General features: G+C 41.3%; 1 protein-coding gene across 1 annotated transcript in view; it reads right to left on the reverse strand.

Annotated features, from left to right (window-relative positions):
- Positions 1–8,432: 8,432 nt before the first annotated feature.
- NEK10 (NIMA related kinase 10) overlaps positions 8,433–23,033 on the reverse strand; it is a 226,846-nt gene continuing 212,245 nt past the window's right edge. Inside the window, exons 35-38 of the mRNA XM_029940369.1 lie at positions 20,919–21,027; positions 18,918–18,970; positions 18,776–18,831; positions 8,433–14,470 (exon numbers count right to left, since the gene is read on the reverse strand). Of these exons, the coding sequence (XP_029796229.1) occupies positions 14,422–14,470; positions 18,776–18,831; positions 18,918–18,970; positions 20,919–21,027 (267 nt within the window). The 3' untranslated portion in view covers positions 8,433–14,421. The remainder of the gene's footprint in view (positions 14,471–18,775; positions 18,832–18,917; positions 18,971–20,918; positions 21,028–23,033) is intronic.

Below are 23,033 nucleotides of genomic sequence, written 5' to 3' on the forward strand. Positions count from 1 at the left end.
GTGTGTGTGTGTGTGAATATAAACCCATGCTTATCCAGAGGCACCTGGGTGGCTCAGTCAGTTAAGAGCCCGAGTTCAGGTCACGTCCTGATCCTCACAGGTTCCTGAGTTTGAGCCCTGCGTTAGGCTGTGCTGACAGCTTGGAGTTTGGAGCCTGGAGCCTGATTCAGATTCTGTCTCATTCCCTCTCTCTGACCGTCCCCTGCTTGTGCACTGTCTCTCTCAAAAATAAACATTAAAAAAAATTTTTTTAAGGCCATGCTTATACAAAGCATATTGGAAAACTGTGGGTTTGGTTCAAAAAGAATAGGCAACAGTCTTAAAACTTCAAGTAATTGAAATGCTAATCTGAAGTTGGCTCTGCTTCCCTTGGGAAGTGACAAGGGAAATGCCACAAAGGCCATAAAAGATGGATAAAGGGACAGCCTCACTGGCAAAGGCTTTAGCTTTTGACCTGACAACTGTCACTGACTAATAACTTGATGACATTATGCCTCTCTTTTCTATCTAAACTAAAACTTTTGTTCAAAACTTTGATTCAGGTTTTCATTCATTTAACATTCAACGGACACTGAGTTTCTGTATTCCTTATTACTGAAACTCCCTTTCATGATATGTTAGCAGGCATATCACATAGATGCTCCTTAAAACTACAGAAGCCTGGGCCCCAGCCCAGCCCTACTGAATCAGGACCTACTTTTTAATAAGATCCACAGGTAATTAGTATGCATGTTAAGGTTTTAGAAGCACTGGATTATGGGATGAACATTTGTTGTATGACTAAATCAAGGGGCGAATGAGCAGTTGACTCACAAAAGCTTCTCAAGCAGGACGACCCAGCTTTGCTGTGTTTACAGAGGGCGAATTCCCCCAGCGCCATAAGTCACATGAACAGGCTTGGCACCAAAGCACACTGGCAACTTTGATGCCCAGTACAGAATTTGGCCGGTAAACAGAAAAGGTGGCCCTCTGTAAGCTGAAGGAGTAAAGGGTGGTACCCAATTATCATTACCCGAGTGGACATTGAAAACTTGGGCTCGATGTGGATGTCATTATCCAAAGGGTCACTCTGGTGTTTGGTGAGTAGCAGGCTCTGTGTTGGGTGTCAGGTGGTAAGACTATCTGGGATTCAGCCAAATGAGCTGGGGTAGAAGGCCAGGCCAGGGCCTGGGTTACAGTCAGGCAGATAACTCCTAAAAAGAGGGTTAGATGAAAAGGATGACAGAGGGCGTTAAGGCCTCTGACACCAGTGACAGCCAGCAAGAACAGTGCAAATCTCAGCAGCCATGGGTGGGGGGAGAGATTTTTGTGGGACTCTGAGCTAGCTAGTGACAGGATGGGACCAAGGCTCAGAAGGCCTAAACCTACAGGTTACCAATCAACAGTGCAAGCTGAGGAGGAGTAGAAATTGGGAAAAGGCTAAGGCATATTCTGGCCCAAAGGAGGAGAGTGGTGGAGAGAAGCAAGAGTAGCCACACTGCCTAGAAACCAACACACTCCCTTGGAGAACAAAAGAGCTGGCTGTTGTAGAGGAGGAAATAACAAATACTACAATAATAGAGCTGGAAAGTGACCACAGGGAAGGATACATCTATTTTTCTAGCTTGTTCGCCATTACTACTTTGTCTACCATTCCCGGTGAGCTTTCTGACAAATGAAAGACGAGATGTATGCAGACAATTGTTCCCCAGGCTTCCCGATTCCCTTTGATTATATTTCTTCCCTGCTTAAGTCTTTTGCTTAAGAGATGGTTTATCTAAGTACCGTAAGCAAACGGAGATGATGGAGTAGTAAGGCAGGAGAAGTTTGGCCAGAAATCTGTCAATGGTCAGACACAAATGCCTCCCGCTGAGACCAAGCCAAGTTCAGAAACATCTACTTTTTGTCTGCCAAAAAGCCAGCTCCTCATTATCCTTGGACTCTTCATTTCCCCACGATCACTCTTGGATAACTGCTCCTTCCCGCCGTCAAACCATGGTGTTCCATGGGCTCCTCTCCTCTGGTCTCCACAGATGGGCATCTCCTTTCCCTGGCCACAGTGATCAGCTCAAGGTCAGGCACATGATCCAGGCCAAAGACAATCAGTATATGCCATTATCCTCTCTTCTCTCAGTTTAAGTATTGAACCGGTTCCCCAAGTTGGTCTCCTGAGACTTAATTCCACAATTTCTGTCAAACTGATAAAGGAATCTTTCTGAAGGACTAGGAACTGAAAGGACATAATCTAGTGTTACTGGGAAACCCTGTGAGAAGAGAACCTGCGTGGAAGTAAAATTGTGATGGAGGAAAACAAAACCCAGAAATGACTGCCAAGGGGCACGTGAGTGCCTCAGTCAGTTGAGCATCTGACTTCGGCTCAGGTCATGATCTCACCACTTGTGAGTTCAAAGCCCCATGTTGTGCTCTGTCCCGACAGCTCAAAGCCTAGAGCCTGCTTTGGATTCTGTGTCTCCATCTCTCTATACCTCTCCCCTGCTTGTGCTCTCTCTTTCTCTCTCAAAAATTAATAAACATTAAAACAAACAAACAACAAAGAAATGAATGTTCAAGAAAGATTGGGAAAGAGCAAAACAGAGGATTTTGCTGATATATTTGAGCCTCTGAATTTAGCAATGCCTCAAACTTGTCCTATCCTGAATATTTCAATTAAATAAGCCAATAAATTCTCTTTTACTCTTTGAACGAGTTGGTATTCTATCTCTTGTATACAAGAGTTGAACAAGATACCAAAGTATCAGCAGACCCGTCTGGCCCTGTCTCGCTGGAATGGGCATCTTCGGGGTTGGACATCCTCAAGGAGGCGGTGCTGGCTGGGGTGTTTTGAAAATGAGAAAACTTGTAAATGAGTCAGAAAGGTGATTCCTTAACCTATGGGAAACTATAGATTGATAAAACTGTTTTATTGAGTGTTTTCTTGATCTATACATTATGGAACTATTTCTCATGTAAGAGTCAGCACCTTTAATTCTCATGGGAATACAGTAAGAAAAGCTCTATTATCTCACAAAATTGAGGTTGACAGCAGTTAAGTCATTCACCTGGGGTCATACAGCCAGAATATCTCTTTCACTTCATCCCTGAAAGGAAAAGCTTTCGTTGGTTTTCTTTCTTTCTTTTTTTTTTTTTTTTACCCATTGACTTTTAAAGAATACCCATTTATTTTTGAGCCTTTTAATTAGCAAGTATTACTTGGGAACTGACAACATCTCAAGAGATTACATGAGCAGGGTTATCAAAGTGCTTTATAAAAAGTTGGGTCCCCCTGAAAGCATTAAAAAGTGGGTTGGAGGGGTACCTGGGTGGTTCAGTCAGTTAAGTGTTGAACTTAGGCTCATGTCATGATCTAGTGGTTTGTGAGTTCTAGCCCTGAATGGATTAGGCTGTCCACTGTCAACTCAGAGCCTGCTTCTAATCCTCTGTCCCTCCTTCTCTGCCACTCCCTCCAGCATGTGCACGTGCTCGCTCGCTCTCTCTCACTCAAAAATAAAGATTTTTTAAAATTAGGTTGAACTGTCAGTATCCTGGGGTGGCTCAGCTTCCAGCAGTAGAACAATCATTGAAATGCTCATGTGGTCTGCATTTGTGCTTTTGGAAAGAATCAATAGAGCATCTCCCCCTCCCCCATAACTATTTAAGGTATTCATCAGTGATCCATATAAAGCAGATGCTAGGACCTAGAGGCAAAATGATACCATTAAATAAAGCATGTAGAGAATTTTTTAAATCTCATAAATTGAGTAATCTTATCTTGATGATAAAACTAAGGGTTTTACTTGGTGAATCTGAAAATGATATAGGTATTGGAGGTGTGCAGAATCTTGGGTTTCTAATGGGGTTCTGGGTTTTCTTGGATTTTTGTTTTTGTGTTTTGTTTTATCTTTGTTTTTTACCATGAACTATTGGCTTCTTAATTTCCCTGAGCCTTGCTTTTTTTTTCATTTCTACAATAATATTAGTTACAACCTCTTGCACTATGGCTGTTATGATGAACAGACATCTGGAAAGTGCTTTGCACAGTGCTTGTCCTGTAGCAGCCACTCAGCACATCTCTCCTGCCCCAGGACAAAGCACAGACTGTGAATGTCGAGGTGAGAATTTTAGAAATCACTCTCAGAAGCTTCCTGCTCTTGATAAATCTAGCACTTCTTGAAATTGATCTGATGACTGTTAAGTGGACCAAAGACTTTCTGATTCAGATATTACTGGTCAAGTTTTTATTTGTTTGTGTGTTTGGTTTTTAATCCATGTAACTCAGTAAAAATTTTCGTTATTTATTTTTTTAAATTTCTAAATGTTTTTTTATTTATTTTTGACAAAGAGAGACAGTGCGAGCAGGGGAGGGTCAGAGAGAGAGGGAGACATAGAATCTGAAGCAGGCTCCAGGCTCTGAGCTAGCTGTCAGCACAGAGCCTGGTGTGGGGCTTGAACCCACGAACCGTGAGATCATGACCTGAGCCAAAGTCGGACACTCAACTGACAGAGCCACCCAGGCACCCCTAACTCAGTAAAAATTTTAAAAATAGAACTGCTAGTTAAAGATGAGGTCAGATTTTTGTTTTAAAGTTAGCAATTCTCCTCTATTGTTTCTGAGGGAAAAAACAAAAACAAAAATCTATTCTGCTCTAAATCCTCCTGAGGCTGCTATGGAGTCCATGAGATAAAGTGAGTAAACAAATAATGTTTCCATGGTAGTTCATATCCCTTACAGTATAAAATGCACAGTAAAAATGTTTCTAAACATTTAGAGAAAGTGAAAAAGAAGACAAGCTTTAACATTAAATAATATGAATGGTATTGACTCTTGAAGTCATTGTGTTCGACTAAAATATTTTCCTAGTAGACACAGCATTAAATAGGGTTAGCATTTAGCCAACATAGTCCAAATCTACAATAGAAAAAAAGGAAAAATAATGAGTTGAGTAGATCATTGGAATCATGGCCAACATAAAACTTCCAGTGACCAGTGAAAAGGCTAACCAATAGGAAAAGGATTGGGAAGGTTCTGTCCACCTTTGGGAAAGAGTGGTGGGATGCGGGTGGCGGGGTTCTGCACCTGCCCTCAGACAGAAGGGGGAGGGACTGGTGTAGGGAATGGAAGGGGCCAAGAAAGCGTTCTTAGTGGCGATTCTACTGAATTCTTCCAGAGCTGTGTCTCTTCCTCTCTGGCACCCTGTGGGCAAGCAGGTGATGAAGAACCAGTATACTTCACTACCACCCCCCCGACACTCCCCACCCACCACCCTCTGCCTTCTGCACCGCTGACTTTGGAAGACCCTTTCCAAACCGGAGCACCTGTTACCCAAATGCTAAGGATGCTACTGCTAAGGCCCAACTACGCAAGTATGATAGGAACTAAATGGTACATGACAACCTTTGAAGATTGCTGTCACAATGTTTTCCAATGAAAACAATTTCTAATGTGTAACAGAGCAGAGGTGCTGATAAACATTTGAACAGAGTAGTTAATTGTTATGTAATTCATGCTGAAAGCTCCATGTTTGTCGTAAGAATTCGGTGTTTGGAAAGGCAGAAGATATGATCATCTAAGAGGTTCACAGTGAGAGTAATAAGCAGAACTCAAAACCATTTTAAAAATAAATTACCAGATACCAAGATGCCCTTTACCTTGGTTGAGGTTATTTGAAGGAAAAAAAAAACATATTCTCAAAGGAAAACTGCTGAAGGATATAGAAGAAAACCATCTGTCTCTCTTAGAGACCAAACGAGGGTCAGCTAGCACTTCCTTCTAGACAGCGGGGGATTTTTCCCTCCAGCTGAGTTATTCTGTATGTGGAAGACCTCTTACTCCCTGCCTAAGTTTTTCTCTCCTTCCTGTAACTTTTCTTAAAATTCTGACTTCATTTGATCTAAAATATAGTAACAGAATTGCAGGGGCAGGGGTGGAGGGGCAGGCTGACTCAGTAGGGATGGGAAAGAATGCCTCCAAACCATTTTAGGAGGCCAGGGAGGTGCCACAGCACCATTAATCTATCCTGTCTTCATGCTGCTAACCCGCCGTTAACCCACCGGCAGCCAGAGTACCCACTGGGGCCCGGGAAGGGAGAGGAGGCCGGGGGGAAGGGGGTCACTACGCCTAGTTTCATTCATACTTAATGGGGACTCTATACCAGGACACCCCACAGTGACACCAACCATATCCTTGAGCACACATACCATTAGGAGATTGTCAGTCTACGCTCCTCATCACAAAAATATTAAGCTAATTTTAATTTACAAAGCCATTTATATTCTGCCATTGCCTCGCATCGTCTTCCCTAGAAGTATATCCTGAGACGTGGGATGGATTCATCAGGAAGTGTTGCCGGGAAAACTGATGATGAGTGGGGAGGTAAGGCAGAGACTGGGAGGAAGCCAAGCTCGGATACATCTTCGGTCACAGTTCCAGGGAGAGGGATGGACTCAGCTCTGCAGGGGAAACTGTGGGGCAGTGAAGGGCATACCTCAGAGCTGTCCCTGGCAGGGGAGAGGGAGCTGGAGGATTCGTTCCCTGGAGCCTCTCTGTAACTGGTTAAGGATTGCCTCTGGAGAATGAAGTTCCCGGATGTTACCTGTGCCAAGAGTTCCGCCACCAGAGGACAGTTCCCACCAGAGAAACAGATGCAGATTGTCTGGAAGACAAGTGCACAGGAGGCCACATGCACAGAAATCATCGAGGGTCTGTGGATCTGGGTGGATACAGGCCGACATTGCTCTGAGCGCCTACCCCTATTGTGGTGGTTCTTACATCAAGCGGAGGCTCAATAAGCTTTGAATGTGGAATCTACTAGTGCCTCCCTTATATGGAAGAGGAAGCTAAGCGTTTGAGGGGTTAAGTCGTTGCTCTGACGTCATCTGAATAGACCATCATGCAGCTAGCCCTGAAACCCAAGTGTTTAATCATGTTTACCTTTTGCCTTGTGTGCAAATAAATTTAGGGAATTTGGGACTTTAAGTGATTTGTTTCTTGATCCTTGAACAATTCACAATATGTGTACCTATATCCTCATTATGAAAATTACAACCGTTTTCCTGGGTTATATAAACAACCTTTTTGCACATACCAAAGACGGTTAAAACATCTGTGACAGCACTGCATGGCTCAAGAGATAAACCCAGTACATGAGCAAAATTAATTCATGCCATTTTGGTCTTCCTACAGTGTGGCAGCAAATTAAATCCGCATGATAGGGGCAGCTTCATATAAAGCTTATATAAAGGGCAAAATGAATGTGAAATTATGTGCTCGATCTTGAGAAGAAGGATGGAATCTTAAAATTTGGGCGGCATTTTCATTTCCTCATTGCCTATGATGTATTTTTTTAAGATCGCAGTTCGTAGCTATATCCAGCTACACTCGATAACTCACATCTTAATTCCTGTTCTCTGCCATATAAACATAATTACCAAAAACAATCCATTTGTTCCTGTGTGATAAAGAACTAAAATGAGAAAAGCAGATTACCCCGCACAGAGTTTGAAGGATGTGGTGCTCCTGAAAGCATCTTGGGCTTCTGGAAGAACAGTTTCCATTCCTGCTCTTCATGCCAGGGACTGAGGTTTGTGGGTCTGTTGAATGGGTTAGATTTGGTCTTCAAATAGCCTGCTGGAGACATCGGAGTCCCAGGATGGGGACTGGAAATGTTCTGGAAGTCAGGTCCTATAGTCTGAGGTCATGTGCATGAGACTACTTCACATAATTCCTCTCCAGGTATGTTGGTATTGTGATATTTCATATTCTGTGGCCCTGGTTTTCCAGATCTCCCTATTATCTGTGCCCTTTAGTATTGCCCTCTGTAGCAGACATACCCCTAAGGTGACCTCAGTGACCCATGTCCTTATATAATCCCCTCCTTTTGAGGGGACTGTGATTTGTTTGTAATAACTTAATGTGTAAAGGTGACAGGATGTCATTCTCCTAATTTGGTTCTGTTATAAAACTCTCTTGGTCGACAATGGGGAAAGAGATCAACTCTCCTGCTACAAAACGCATCTGGACCAGGTTGTTGGATGGGCAAGAGACCCATGGAGGAGAGCTGCCCTGCCCTACTGGGCCCATCTGGACCAACCAGAACCAGGCAACCTGTCCGCTGACCACACAGCACATGAGCGAGCCCAGCACAAGTCGGCCAAGCCCGGCAGATCAGCAGAACACCTACCTGATCTACAGACACAGGAGACATAATAAATGCTTGTCATTTTTAAGTCACTAAGTTTTGAAGTACTCACTATCCAACATTGGTGGTAGTACATAGTCACTACCAATTAAAGCTGTGGGGCATATTTGAGCATAAACATATACATGACCACTCTTTTGGAACTTTTTTTTTAATCAAGAGGCTTCTAAGCATAAAGGAGAGATTTTGGAGAGCTGGTGAAGGAAAAGCGATGACCATTTGCTATGAACCCTTGACAAAAGAGAGATTCTTTTTCCATAAGATGGAAAATACAGTTTTAATTTTCTTTAGCATTTTACAGAGCATATTTAAGCGATAGCAAAAATAAAGGCCACGTGCATGTTTTAAATAAATCTTTCAGAGGCATGGCATTTCTCTTCTCTTCCAGGGTCCCCAACTTCGTCTCAGGACACTCCCAGCAGAAGGGTTTTTGGAGGTTTGGGGAGGACAGAATCACGTGCAGCAGAAGAAGTCCATCACCCCTCCGCCTCCCCTTCCACATATCCTCACAGAACTCCGGACATTACCCTAACAACGTGGGGCTCCCTGCAGGAAACCTTGTAACAGTCTCTTCTTCCGGTAGGACTGGGGAGCGGGGGTGTGTGCCAGACAAGAGAGCCCTGTGGATGAGACTTGAACAGAAAAAGACCTGCTCCTGGAAGCTACAGGAAAAAAAGCACATGAAAGTCACGTTTCCATTCTGCGGGCACAGCGGACCTGTGGGGGTCCAGAACACGGAGGGTCTGGGCAACATGAGATTAGGGGCTGTTCTTTCTCTCAGAGGACAGCTCGTCACAGACTCACCCGTGGGAGCAACAGAATACAGGAAGCATCGTAATTCAGTTTTGATCCCCCAAATGTCAGTACACAAAATGCACTTAAAAGATTGTCCTTTGGAGTGATTTTTGTTTCCCACTTTGGAAGAGCAACACAGTGGCATCTTTCCATAGCCTGATTATCAGCTGGTTTACGTGCAGACACCTGAAACACCTTGAAATGCTTCTTTTCTGCCCAGTCAGGTATAAGTGTATTCAAATCTGCCTGCACTGATCTATTTAATATCCACATATGTGTCTTGTAAAATTTATTTTGTCTGACAAAACAGGCCTGAGGCGTAGCTGAAAGATGGGGATGCAAACATGGGGCCAGTGGCAGAGCCACAGTCCCCGAGTGGGAGGCAAAACTGTGTCCCCGAGGAGTCTGATGTCTTTGGAATGCTTCAGAGGGACCCTAAGGATTGGACCAACGTGTTACTAGGGAGCCTTGGTGGTCCACGTGCTACTGTCTGGGGTTTTCAGCTCATTGGTGACAGTGCCAAGAGATGGGTCCATCAGGAACTGCATGTGGGGGAGGTGCCTGATCCGCCCCTTCCAGGACACCCTGTGGCAGGAACCCGCCAAGCATCAGGAACTGCCCGGCACCTCCGTCAACCGCCTGCCACCCTGCTGGGAGATGCCAGGTCTGGGATGCCCTTGCCTCCTATTTGCCCTGTGACTTCTCAGTTTTTATTTGTGGATTTGTCCCACATCTTTGAAAGAGTCACCTTTTATCTTTAACAGGTTCTGACTTCACTTCAGGGTACTTCTGTTTACATGCCTCCCGCCATGCTATGTGGGGTTCATAAAAATACTTCATACATTCCTTTTCAGTCTAAGGTAGCCCTATACCAGCTCCATTACCTTCCACATTTACTGAAGTATGAGGTACACATACTTGTGTGAAGGGCAAGGAAAGCTAAAATTTAATAGCCATGCATAAGCATTATATTCCTTTCCAGAATTCTGACTCAAGTGGTGCTTGAAATGTGGAACTAAATCATGGATTAAGAACATTATTTTATAAGTGACCTCTGCCGTCTGACAGGTGCTAAGGCTTAAAGCTTTGGTTCCTCTTGGTTTGTTATTCTAGTCCAAACCTCTCTCTGCTTGTTTTATGGGACCAGTTTATGACCCGTTGGCAGAAACGTCAGCTCATTTTTCATTTGTGAGCTCACTAGATCAATCCCAAGCATCTGTCCAGACTTGCCAATTACCTGGGTTTCTATAAACAACAAAACTTCTATCTTTGTTCAGAGGAAACAAAGGGAAGCCACTTCCAAATGACAGCCTTTGAACAGTCACGTATTGGCTGTAATGAACACACTTCTGCCACCTGTGACTACAGCTCCTGGGTTCAGTGCAGAGCTTCATGGTGCAAAATGGGGGGAAGGCAGCTTGCAGCCGTTTGAGGACTAATATCCAGTCTTCAATTGAGAATAGAGTTCACTTTTAGGATAAAATCAATGAATTAAAAAAAATAAAAATTGGTTCATTACTGCTTATATGTAGTAAAACAAAACAAACAAACAACAACTAACATAGCTCAGATCCCAAGAATGCTGTTATGCTCCTAGGCTGTGTGATCATCATTTTTAAAATAACTGTTGCCCATGGACCCAGAGGACATGTAAATATCCATCAGTCACTCTGTCAAAATCATACAATCCTTCCCATCCCTGTTGCAAATCTCAGAGCAACATCACAGCAGGAATATAATCAACCATAACAATCATATTTACAATATGCAGTTTAACTGCAATGACAACATGTAAGAATTTCTTTATCACAAAGTTGTTTCTCTGAGACATCTGTGTCTTCCTATTAATCTGAAAAACAGCATCCAAGGGTAAGCAGCACATTTCAGTGGAACAAATAATCTATCCCAAACTCTGTCCATTTCCATCAAAGGATACTCTCTGGAAGATGTGGAGGTACACAAGATATACTTATTATCACATTTAGTTGTTGACAATGAAGAATTTCATGTTTTGAGGGAATTTGACCCCAAGAGTCAAGGTCACTACATGGAGGCACTAGGTTTCCTTTGCTCACAAGCCCTTCATTGCTGCGTCACCAGGGTGCTGAGGACCTGGTTCAGCCTGATTCTAATGTATTGCCTCTCCAGCTGATTTCTGTGTCATGAATACACACCACAGAAAAACTAAAAGGCAAACAATAAAAGTACGTTACAAAGAAGGATTTCCCGCCTTCAAATAGAAGCTGAAGCCATTTCTAAAGGAATCCAACATATTTCCTGTACATGGTCCATCGTCATTCCAAAGAGAGAGAAACAGCAATAAAAATATTGTGCGATTCAGCAAATCAAATCGAGGGATGTGGATTCCATGCATATTAATACTGATAGAGTTGCCTAAACAATAGTATTGCCCTCACACATCTTACATAGGAGTGGTGAAAACCTGATGTTATTGCTGGAATTGCATGGAATCAACCGGTCCAGTATTTGGTTTTGATCATCAAAATTCATAGTATTTAATAAGTCATAGGTGATACCTCTAAGAAGACCTTCACTCTCAATCATTTCCATCATTGGGGTAAACTTCATAACAGCATTTCTTAATTAGGGTCTGCTTTAGAATGCCCAGACTATGCACACTGCCCAATACCACACAAGTGTTCATGTTATACTCAAACAGCCTTTCTCTAGCAAGTTCCTGAAATTCACCCATGGGCACTGGGTCTAGTGTCCATGTTACTATTCCCTAGGGACCTCTGATTACATGTCACACATCTAGAAGAAGACAAGGTTAACAACCTAGCAAGCACACATGCCTGCTGGGTCACTTCCCTGAAAATGGAACATTCTGCTTTGAAAAAGCAAATTAAGGTTTTAAGTGCACATGTGCAGATCGAGTTGGTAGGTCAAAACATAATTAACGGAAGCATTTGTGTATCCAAAGTGATCCGAAGAGACTGATTCAGATTTTGTCCCACACAAATATTCAGTGACTGAGAGTTAGATGGATTCACGGGGATTTCATTGCACAACAAATAATTAACAATTATGTAGAAGAGAAAGAGGAAAAATGTAAATGCAATCAAGAAAAGAAAGGCTGATGACGCTCAAGAAACAACTTCTTTGCACTACAGTGCGGCTCAGAGGGTGAAAACAAAATGATCGTTCTTGTTCTTTTGTGAGGGCAGGGGGCTCCTGGTTGGAAAGTGAGAAAGTGAGGGCTTTTGAAAAGGTAACATCACTGTGGGGATGAGACTCCATGCACGAAAGGGATCCCTTCCCAGTGCCTAACTTTCTCGTGGAGGCCTGCCCTTGCATTGGGAGAATGTAGATCCAGTGACTGGTAGTTGAAGAAAGGAATCAAATAAAATACATTCATGACTTTGGCAAAAGAATGCATCTGTCAGCAGAGAGTTGACCGGATTAAGCTGCTGGTAAACAGGACATCCATGTGTTTCCCTTCGTTCATCCGTACTGGCTTCTAGAATAATACATGCCACGTCTAAGGTCTAAATGAAATAGAAACATTTCGCTCCCTTTCTGGTCTAGAAGGGCAACTACATGCATTTGAAAACACCTTCCAAGAAATCATTTCTCTGTCTTTTTTTCCCCTTTCTTCTTTTTCTTTTTTTTTTGCTAAGGTGTGACCTCTGAGTACTCTTCTCTTCTAACCATTGTTGATTATATATTATCATTTGAGAAAGAGCCTTATTGTTCAAACTTTCACCCACAGCTTGGTTTATTTCCAGGTATCGGCTTCCATCACAATTGCAATTTATGCCCCTGTTAGGCCTCGCCTCCTACACAGTGAGGAAACGTGCCCATTCTGTACAGGAACAGATATAAAAAATAATAGTGCAAGTTCAATTCAGTTGGGACAGGAATAAAATTTTACCTGGGTAGATCAAAAAAATCATAGCTTTTTGATTTTACACATAAATCTCACATATGGATGAAACTGGTCTGAAAGCTGAAACTGACATTTTTCATTACTGTAACTGCATCTGTTACTTAAAATTACAGTGTACTTGTAATCACTAATTTGGCTTAAAGACAAAGATTCCTTGGCAATTTTTCAAAGGCATTAGTTACAGGAAATGTGGATGTCCTTTAAGTATTGGATGTACAAACTGTAAAAATAGTATGGATTCACATTAAGAGATTTTCCAGACTATACCAAAAGGTGATTATGTTTCAATCACTAACTATATTGTACTAAATCCTGTTCAATGATGCTAAAAATATATCAGTGTAAATAAAGATACCAGAACTCAGTGAGAAGTAAATCCAAAGCAGAATTCCAGTTTTCCGAGGACTACATAGACTTAGAATGTTCTTCGTGCAGTGCGGTCTGACTTGGCAATAGGGCGTGTCCTGGTGTCAGACCACTGACAAGAAGCCAGGGGAAGAGATTTTAGCCCAATAAGAATCTAGACAATTTTCATCATGAAGTCTCCCTACAAAGGAAAGAAACACTCTTTGGCATTCTGATTTCTTGTGGTTTTAGGGTTGTCTCAACGAATAAAGGAGGGACTTATATTTTATTATATAGCTTATTTTCATTTCAAATTCCCAAATAATAAAAACAGTAAAACAATGTAGGTAATTTTAGTAAGAAGGGAATTAGAATAAGGAATATTGCATCTCTTTCATAGATTCCATGAACTCTTCAAAGTGCTCTAAAAACACTATAAGTTTGATTAGCAGCAAAGCAGTAGCCTAACCAAAAACTCTCCCCACTCCCCCCTTCTATATGTATTTAAACATACACCGCACAGCAATATATCTATTCGTGTAGCTTACGTCCGGCAATCTGACAGTTATTCCCAGACGCTGTGCAAGGTTACAAATACTGTCTACTGTCTTCAGACCACTAGCACCCAAGTGGTTAAGAGAGAGCCAATCCTTTCCTTGAAACAACAACAATAACAACAATAAAATCCAGTCACCTATTTTGAATTTTTTTAAATAAGAAAATTGGGGAATACAGTGAATTACCCAATATGTTATGACTCTGGGGCCTTTATCTAAAACTATTTTTATACATGGAAGGCTAGATGCCTTTAAACATAGATTCGGCAATCCTAAATATAAAATATTCCATTGAAAAATATGACTCTGTGTGTGTGTGTTTGCTTTTGTCTTATTTTTTTAACTTGGAGGAAAGCTCCATGAGGAGCAAGTTTTCTTCCCACGGATGAATCTTGCAGCATTTTCTCCCAGGAGCATGCTCAGTGCGCTGTCATCTTGTGCCTGCCGGGTCCAAGGAGCAGAGCCTTCCCACACTGCCCCGGCCACGTAACCTAGCTAGCACAGGGCCTCCAGAGAGAGGTCTTGGTCTTTTCTTTTCCATATCCTTACAGCAGCTCCCAATCCCTGGGCATGTGGTAGAGTTGAAGTCCAGAACCTGAACTTCACGAGGAAAACCAAGTCTGTTCAAAATGCAGGGTTTTCATCTTTTGGTTGGGTGATTCTTGGTCCCCCACGGATAGGAGTGATATCTAGAAGATTCAAAAGTATAAAGAGTTCTCTATAGGCACACATATTTGATTTCACACATTCAATTTCAAAAGCAGTAGCTAGGGTATATATATATATATATATATATGTATATATATATATCACAGTAAAAAAAAATGATTCTAAAACAAAGTAGGATGAAGCATTTTTAGAAAGCCACCTTTTTGCTGAAGTTCAGTGCTAACCGGATCTTTCTCAAATTACAAACTCAATTAGAAATGATAACCCTTTAGAGAAGAAAATAAACAGCCATTCAAACATCTAATTTACATGTTATCAGTTAATTGGGGGGGAAAAAGCAATGCAAAGTGCTGATTTTTTTATCTTTCAAATTTTACTTCTCAAGACAGATTTCATTGTTAAAAATGGTAATATGTATTCCTAAGTATATAAGGATGATATGCTTGCCATTTATTCCTCACAGGATTCAGTTTTACCCTCACAAAAAACAATGATAAAATTAAGGCATGCTAGGCTGTCTCCTTCTGGTATGGAAACTAAATGTTTATGAATGCAAAATATACATCCTGCAAATGATCAAGAATTCAGTGTGCTTCGGGCTGGTCAAGCCTGTTTTGACCTTGTTTCATTTTCTTTATACTACTTTCTTCCTCTCAACTCATTCTACCTCCTCTTCCTGGAAGCCTACAAATGAAGAATTCCCCATTTTGCTTAGGGCTCCTTGCTGCTATTTCTCTTTCTGTTACTATTTTCTTTCCCTCATACGCATTTTGTGCCCAAGACGATCCTCCTAACCAACTGTCCAAGCAGTCTCCCCTTTATTTAAATAGTTGCAGACACTGTCCCTAAAGATAGCTAATTGATGGACAATGGTTTCGTCCTGAGACTGTCAGTTTGATAATGGTATCTCTCTGTCCCTAACTAAACATTCTCTCTATGGCCTAAACTAAAAATGTGCCGTATCTTGGCTTCATGCTTTAACTGCTGTCTAGGTGTTTTGTAAATGTGTATAAGTTTGAACTGACCGTCTGAAGTTGTAAACTTCAGTAATACAGAAACCATGTATGCAATTCTCTGTGTGGTGCTTGACCAAGATCACTAATAACATTCTGTAATGATGATGACAATGATAAGCTGCTGACAATGACAATGAGAACAGCAGATCTGGGTAGGTACTGGTGACTGGTGGGGGAGTTAAAGCAATGTTTCCTGTTTCCCACCACATGTGAATGATTGAAGAAATACTGGGGTAAACAAGGTCAGCAGATTTCTTACAGCACATCTCAGACTCTGTAATATGGTTATATGTGTCTATATCCTCTGAATATGGAAAACTGTACTTTCACAGTTTCCCAAATATATTTGATCACAAACTCTGACTTTTCAGGGACCATCTATTAACATCTGTGAGAATATTGGCTAGTCTATGGAACCAATTAAGGAAATACACTCTAGTGACTCTAAATGCATGTCCAGTGATATTTAGCATGCTCAATCCTCTGACTACAGAAAAGTCACCACTGACATGGCTGATTTGATTCATATTTGGAATTATGTGTATTTCCAGCTTGTGAACTATTAGGTACTTCTGAGTGGGAGCTGACTTCGTTCTTGGGGATTAATTTGGGACACCGACAAAGAAGTGCTTTAAGCATAGCCAAGGGTTACCTTTACTAATAAACTGTGAGGAGTCTTCTCCCAAGGTATATCCTTATCATTGTTATTAGATGAAAAGGGAATATCATGGCTGTAAGAATTTTTAAATGGCTGATCCATTTCCATTTGGAGCATTTCAAGAAAAGTTTATGTATGTCATATCCAAGGTATTTCACTTGAACTTGACCATTTAAATCGTGTCTCCAGAGTCTACTCACAATTCTGAATATAACTGTAGATAATTTTTTTCCTCATTACTAGGCATCTTATCATCCATTCATTATAATAAGAAAATGTGCAATGTCTTTTAATAGAGGAGTGCATCTTCGGAAGTAGAAATAATGTTCGAATTTTTAAAAACTTAGTGACAGAACTAAAAAAGGATAAAAGTGAATTTAAAAATAAGACTAAGAATAAGTTTTTTAGGGAAAAATAAGAGCTCTTGGAAGAGCTTCCCAACTTCCTTCCACATCTGGTTTTTCACTGACATTTAGTTTCTTTTCTAACCGAAGGATGAAGCCATTCATTGCCCACGATCCTGAGTCTCTGTGAGTATGTAGATAAATCGTGACATCAATGACCTTTGCCCCTACTCTAAGCCAAAGTCACTTAAAATAATAGGGGCTAAGAGTCAAGAACAAAGACACTCGTACTATTCATAGGAGGTTGGATGTACTTGGCCCAAGAATAGAAAATGAAAATTCAAAATCTCCCCAAGGGCCGTGGGAGAAGAGTGATTATGAAGATGGTGATTTCTATTAATAATATACTTTTGGAAAAATGAGAATTACTCATCATCTCTCTATAGTTATAAATCACAACAGAACTAACTCTACAAAGGTAGTATTCTGGAAATATATTATCAAGCCGAAAGAGCAAGCAGTTGAATAAAGGTAACTGTGATTCACATGAACAACTTGTTGAAATGAGAGGGGGGGAAACAAGTTGGAGACTGAACTAATTTCAAAAAAGAATCTCATTTACATATAACAACACTCACAGAATGCTCTTGAGGCCTCTCTCTCTTAAAATGGCTAATACCTTTGGAGAAGACTTCTGGAATGATTTAAATAGTGGTCACAAGATAGCTTCACCAGCTGGAAAGGAAGGCAGTTCCTTCAGGCATAAAGGCCATTTTGAGAGAAAAAACTAGGGTGATGTGGAAGAAAGCCACAGAGAATGCCTATGTGGCTGCTCATGATCAGCGTGATGAAGTTAGGAGGGGCCCCTTAGAAAAGCCAAGACACAACCCGTGTGGTAGACACTGTGGGTGCCCGGCTGCCCTCATCCATGCCATGTCACAGCGTGCTGATCTGCTTTTCAGCTGCCGGCACTTGCGTTTCTCTTCCTGAAGATCTCTCTGGCCTCTGGAGTCTGCACTGTCCACCTTTACAGAAGGCCAGAAATGCCAGGGAACTAACATTCTCCAGGCAATGGCCACAAACAATGGCAGCTGGAAATGGAGGACAAATACCCCGGCTCCCTCAGCCCTTGAGTGGCGCAACTGAGCTACATGTTCAGTCCCGGCTCTCGGATTTCACCGGTGGGATCGAGCTTCCGTCAGCCACAACGGTAACTTGCCTGAAAATGAAACCTTTATGGAATTATTTCTTCACTCCCTCCTGTGTTTCCTGGAATTGCCTCTCAAGTAAACTAACTGTAGTCACATCTTTGTACCCAGCACTGTGCCCAACAGTAAAAGGCAGGAATCAGAACTGGACAAAAGTGAGAAAACAGTATATTTTTAAAGCATCGATAGTGGTTAGATTAGAAGATAATACCTAGCCAGTAAACTGAGGTTTCTCACTCAGTGAGCAAGAGGCAATATATAACAACAAATTCTCACTGACATATCTCAAATTCACCAGAACTGATTCTTTGTAATTGTATTCCGCCCCTCCCCTACCTCCATATTCTATACTAATAATGGGTAGATTTCAGTATGGAAATCTGTGTCTACAGGTCTACTAGAATGGAATAAATGTTTAATAAGAAAAAAGGAAGAAAAGCCTAAAAATGCCTTTCCATTTCATTATGTTTCTTATTTTTTAGGGGAGTAAATTATCACTAAGCTACCCCCCCCTTTCTTTTTCAACAGAGAAACACCAGCTGCTTCCATACAAAAGATGGAAAATATACACTCTACCCATGGTTGTATTCAGGCTAAGTCAAGAGGTTTTACAAAAGCATTTGTTGTTGTTGTTGTTGATTTATTTATTTATTTATTTATTTTTAATTTAATTTTATTTTTTTACTTTACAAAGTTTCATATTTTTTAACATATGCAATTATTTTCCATCATTTACAACACAGTAGTTACAATGACACTCCAAACAGAAAAGCAAAGTAAAAAATCAAAACACCAACTTCTGTTTCATGTAATTAGACTTATACAGAAATTAGAAGGTTAAGTAACAACTAGTTCATCACCTAATTTCACAGCTATCTGAAGTGGCAATCGTTATATAGCAGCTTATCTATGATACATTCAAGATGAATGGTACAATTTATTACTTGTTCATAAGCTACAACACAGCCTGCTTAATACCAAAGCCTTTTAAATGAAAGTTGAAAAAAAAAAAATCTCTGGAATCCAAGATAGAGAAATCAGATCTAACATCTCCTGATCTTCACTGATCTTACGTCTGAAAGAAAATTCTAGATCTCACCTGGTAGATGTAAAGTTGTAATAGCCACTTTCTTCTAGGACTTCTTCAATCACAGTCTGGAGTTGGAAAAAAAATCAGCTTAGTATTGAATTAAAAGCAACAAAATGAAACTGTCCAGAGGCACTGCCAGTGAAAGCCTCACCTGCATCTGCTCATATGTTAGTCCCTCCTCCAAATCCAAGGTGGTGCACAGACCTGAAACAGAGATCATGGAAAGTCTGAACTCTGGTTCACGATTTCTTAGACTTTTTTTGGCAATTACAGCTCAACTGCTGTGAAACCTGGGTGAATTCAGACATGAGGAAGAGGAGTACCTATAAGCACATTCCCAACGGTCTTGCTTTGAATATTCAAACTCTTTGTTTCTCTTCCTTTAATAACTGGCTGCTTTTTGGGCGACCAACGCAAAATGATACACAAATAGTACACAAAGATATAGGGGCATCTCACACGGTATAAACTGGGTAATTAAGTTAGTGGGGGGGGGGTGCTCCCTAAGGACAGGTGAGGAATATTCCAAACGCAAACTACTTGATCGGTGAGTTTTCTGATCAAGGAACTCTCTTTAATCTACCAGCAAAACCAGTAAATATGTGCAAAAAAGAAAATGAATTCTTAGAAAGAGACAGAAATAGTGAAAAAGGAAGACCTGGCCCTTTCCTGTGACTGCCTAGAGGGAAATAAAATACATTTAGTGCCAGAAGGCAATACTGTCTTTGGTGTCTGTTCTGAGGGTGATATTCCAGCACCTCGCCCAGCTGAGAGCCACCCAACGCGACACTGACCAGCTTCCACTCCAATCAGTCCACACTGGTGCGCAGGGAGGCGCAGGAGCTCCCCTTCGCTTAGGAGAAACAAAAGGTCAGGGTTGACGTCCAGGGGAGGCAAGAGGCTGACAAGTCCTGGCAGCCCCTCTTGAAAGCTCTGCATCAAGGTGTTCCCCAAAGTGCCCGCAGGAAGGCGCTGCAGTCTGAGCTAGCGGCCAGCCGGCTGGGACCGGAGTCACCCGCTCCACCTTGGTGGGGAGGCAGGGAAGGGCGTGGGGGAGGGGCATGCCAAGCCGCCGGCTGCCCCGGGACTTGCACCAAGGCTCTGGGTTTCATCAGAGTTGCTACTGTAGGAAGTCTGGTCCGCAGACCGACGGACCTGCCTGGGGTTAGACTTCAGACAACAGTTTATCTGGATCTTATGGGTTTCTCAGGTGGTATTTTAAATGTAATTCTGCCTACAGGTTGGCTTCATCCGGGAGTCCAAGACTTAGGGGAAGTTTGAGAATTCATATAGGAGATGATTTGTTTAAATTGAGGAGTGAGGGGACAGTGAGTCTCCCTTTAACCATCATTCCTATCTATTTCAGAACTCAGTGATGCAACTATCCTTTATAGGGATTTCAAAATTATTTAGGAACTCTGAAACTTCAGAGTAGCTTGAAATCCTCTTCTGAGAGTTCAGTTATCACGAGAAGAGCCACATTACGCTCGGCCGCTGGTAACGGCCAATCATTCTTTATATGTTTACACTGATCCTCACTATCACCCAATAGTGCAAGTACCATTTTTACCCCCATTTTACAGGCAAGGAAACTGGGGCTCAAGAGGTCAAGTAATTTGCCCAAGGTCAACTACTAAATGGTTAAGCTGAGATTCAAATACAGGCGTCCAGGTTTGGAGAATCCATACCTTTCATCCCTATGCGATCTGGCCTCCTTATACGAGATTTATGAAAAGAAGAAAAACATTTAAATATGTCTAATGTGGATTCTTCAGGTAAGTTTCAAATTTTCTCCATTTTAAATATCCAGACTCTTCACTTCTGCTTTTTATCTCCCTGGATGCCTCTAGGCATTTGCTTTTCCATCATCAGATAAGCAAGAAGAAATAAGAGGAAATACAATTCACCCACGCAGATTCTGCTGTTTGTTTATGGCATTAATAAATGATCAAGGAAGCTGCCACAGCGGGGTAGGATAAATCTCAGGGAATTTCTATATTCCTGCTCTATATCCCTTCTAACTATTTCCTTGGAGAATCAAAATAAGCTCTATCTTTCTTTTAAATTGAAGAAAATCTCTTAAGGATGGCTGTTGATCCAAATAATAGATTTCTTTGTGAAAAGCCAGATTTACTGTGTTGAGGACCTTTACCTGTTGGGTCATCCGGAGACAGGCTGTTTCCACCTGATGAATGACATAATAAATGGTAATCTGCTGTGAAAAAGTTGGGCTCGATCGGTTCTGGAGATCCCTGAGATAACTGGAACAGAAAAGGCCAAGTCACATCTCATGCTGCGTGCAAGTGACAGGAGCCCGCTTTCTCTGGGCCTCAGCACAGAGAATTTAGCACTCTGGTTTTCAATCCCTTGTAAATAGGTAAAGGTGCATCTTCCTTTCACAAGAAGTTATAAATTAGAGGCAGGCAAATTACAGCAAAAGCAAGGTAGACAATTCCCTGGTCACATGAAAAAGTAAAACCAACTTTACACTTTATAGTTTTATGAGAGTAAGATAAATGGATAGAAGAATAATGGCATGGGCTTGGAACATCAAAATGTTATTTGTATAAGGTGTCTGAGGAATTAACCCAATTATTCAACAGAATGACATGTTTAGCCCACATCATCGTTGTTTTTCATGTATCTGCTTTGAACAGTGCCTTCTTGTTTGACCAACACAAGTTTCTTCATATGTTTCTTCATACAATGTACTTCATACATTACTATTGCTTAACTTTAATCTCCAATTATGAATCCCCAACACTCTAAAGGAGAGAGTAATTCACTGAACGACAGAATTTATGAAGGTTCCAATTATTTAATGCTCTTCTATAAAGCTGAATTGTTTTAAGCAGAATTTTAGGCTATCAACATTTCTCAACCTCCTTTTACCTTTAATTCCAACCAGCACTCGGGCTGGCCAAATTTTCATGCATGCGTTAATATAACATATTAAAATGCCAAATCTTATTAATAAACCAGAAACAAATGGCACCATTTAGACTATGCAACAGTAGTTGCCTTGGATTCGCATGCTCTGCTCATGAATTAAAATACACCATTGTTCAATCACTTGAGAAGACTCACAGTATTCATTAAAATTCAATAGCTATGCCTGTCCTGTGACCCACCAATCACACTCTTAGGTATCCGCCCAAGTGAGGACTTCAGTCCATCAAAAGAGATGCTCAAGAATGTTCACAGCACCTTTATTCATAATAACCCCAAACTGGAAACAACCCGAATGTCTACAGAGAGGAGAGATGGGTGCTTATCCAATGGGATTCTGCAAAGCACAAAACAGAACAAACTATGGATACAAACAGTAACAGGAAAGAATGTTGAGCAAAAGAAGTCAAACACAAAAGAAAACGCAACGTATGATTTCACATATATGCATTTTCACAAGCAGGCAAAGCAAACCAATGGTGATGAGGGTTAAGATAACAGTTACATTGTGGGAGGGGATTGGACTAGGAAAAGGCAAGTGGGAACCTTCTTCAGTACTGGGAATGTTCTACACAGTGATAAGGGTGGTGGTCACACACGTGAATGTGTATATAAAAGTTCACAGAACTGAACAGGTGCCTCACGGTATGCGCTGTGCACTTCCTACCTTAATAAGAACATTTTATATTAGCAATTGGTAATTATTCCATCTATATCCTGTGGATACTATTCGTATCAATCAGTTTTGTGTTTTCCAGTCTCCATGTTGCCAACAAATAATGTACTGTAGGAAAAAACTAAGGTTTCATCTTTTTATTCTTGAAAATGTATTTTCTTTAGACTTGAGTGACAACTGATAAAACTAGTAATGCATCTGTAAAATGACAAGATCGTAATATTGCAACCTAGTGCAATGCACGAAGATGAGACAGTCACAGGCTTACTAAGGTTCTCATGGGTGCTATCAGGATGCCACAGAGGTGGCAGGATGCCGAATCACTCTGCATTTCTCAGAGCCAAGCTCCTACGTTGCTCCAACTAAGCTTCTTAATATGTCTTGTAATGCTGAAAATGACTTCCTGGTTTTGCCTCCCAAATGACTTCAGATGGGATTGTTTTTCATGTGGTTGAGCAGAGGAGTAGTGTGGCTGTGTGAAATGCTCACCCTAATTAGAGAAGGCTTATTTAAGTCAACTTAATTATTTAAGTAAACACCTTGGACTCCTCTTTCACAGACAGGAAGTCTTTAAGGAAGTCTTTAAAGCTGTACAGTGAAGTATGTGAATGGTGACCCAGACAGACAAAGGCAAATCCTTTT

The sequence above is a fragment of the Suricata suricatta genome, chromosome 5 (genome assembly GCF_006229205.1).
Source record: "Suricata suricatta isolate VVHF042 chromosome 5, meerkat_22Aug2017_6uvM2_HiC, whole genome shotgun sequence".
In the NCBI taxonomy this organism is placed as follows: Eukaryota; Metazoa; Chordata; class Mammalia; order Carnivora; family Herpestidae; genus Suricata; species Suricata suricatta.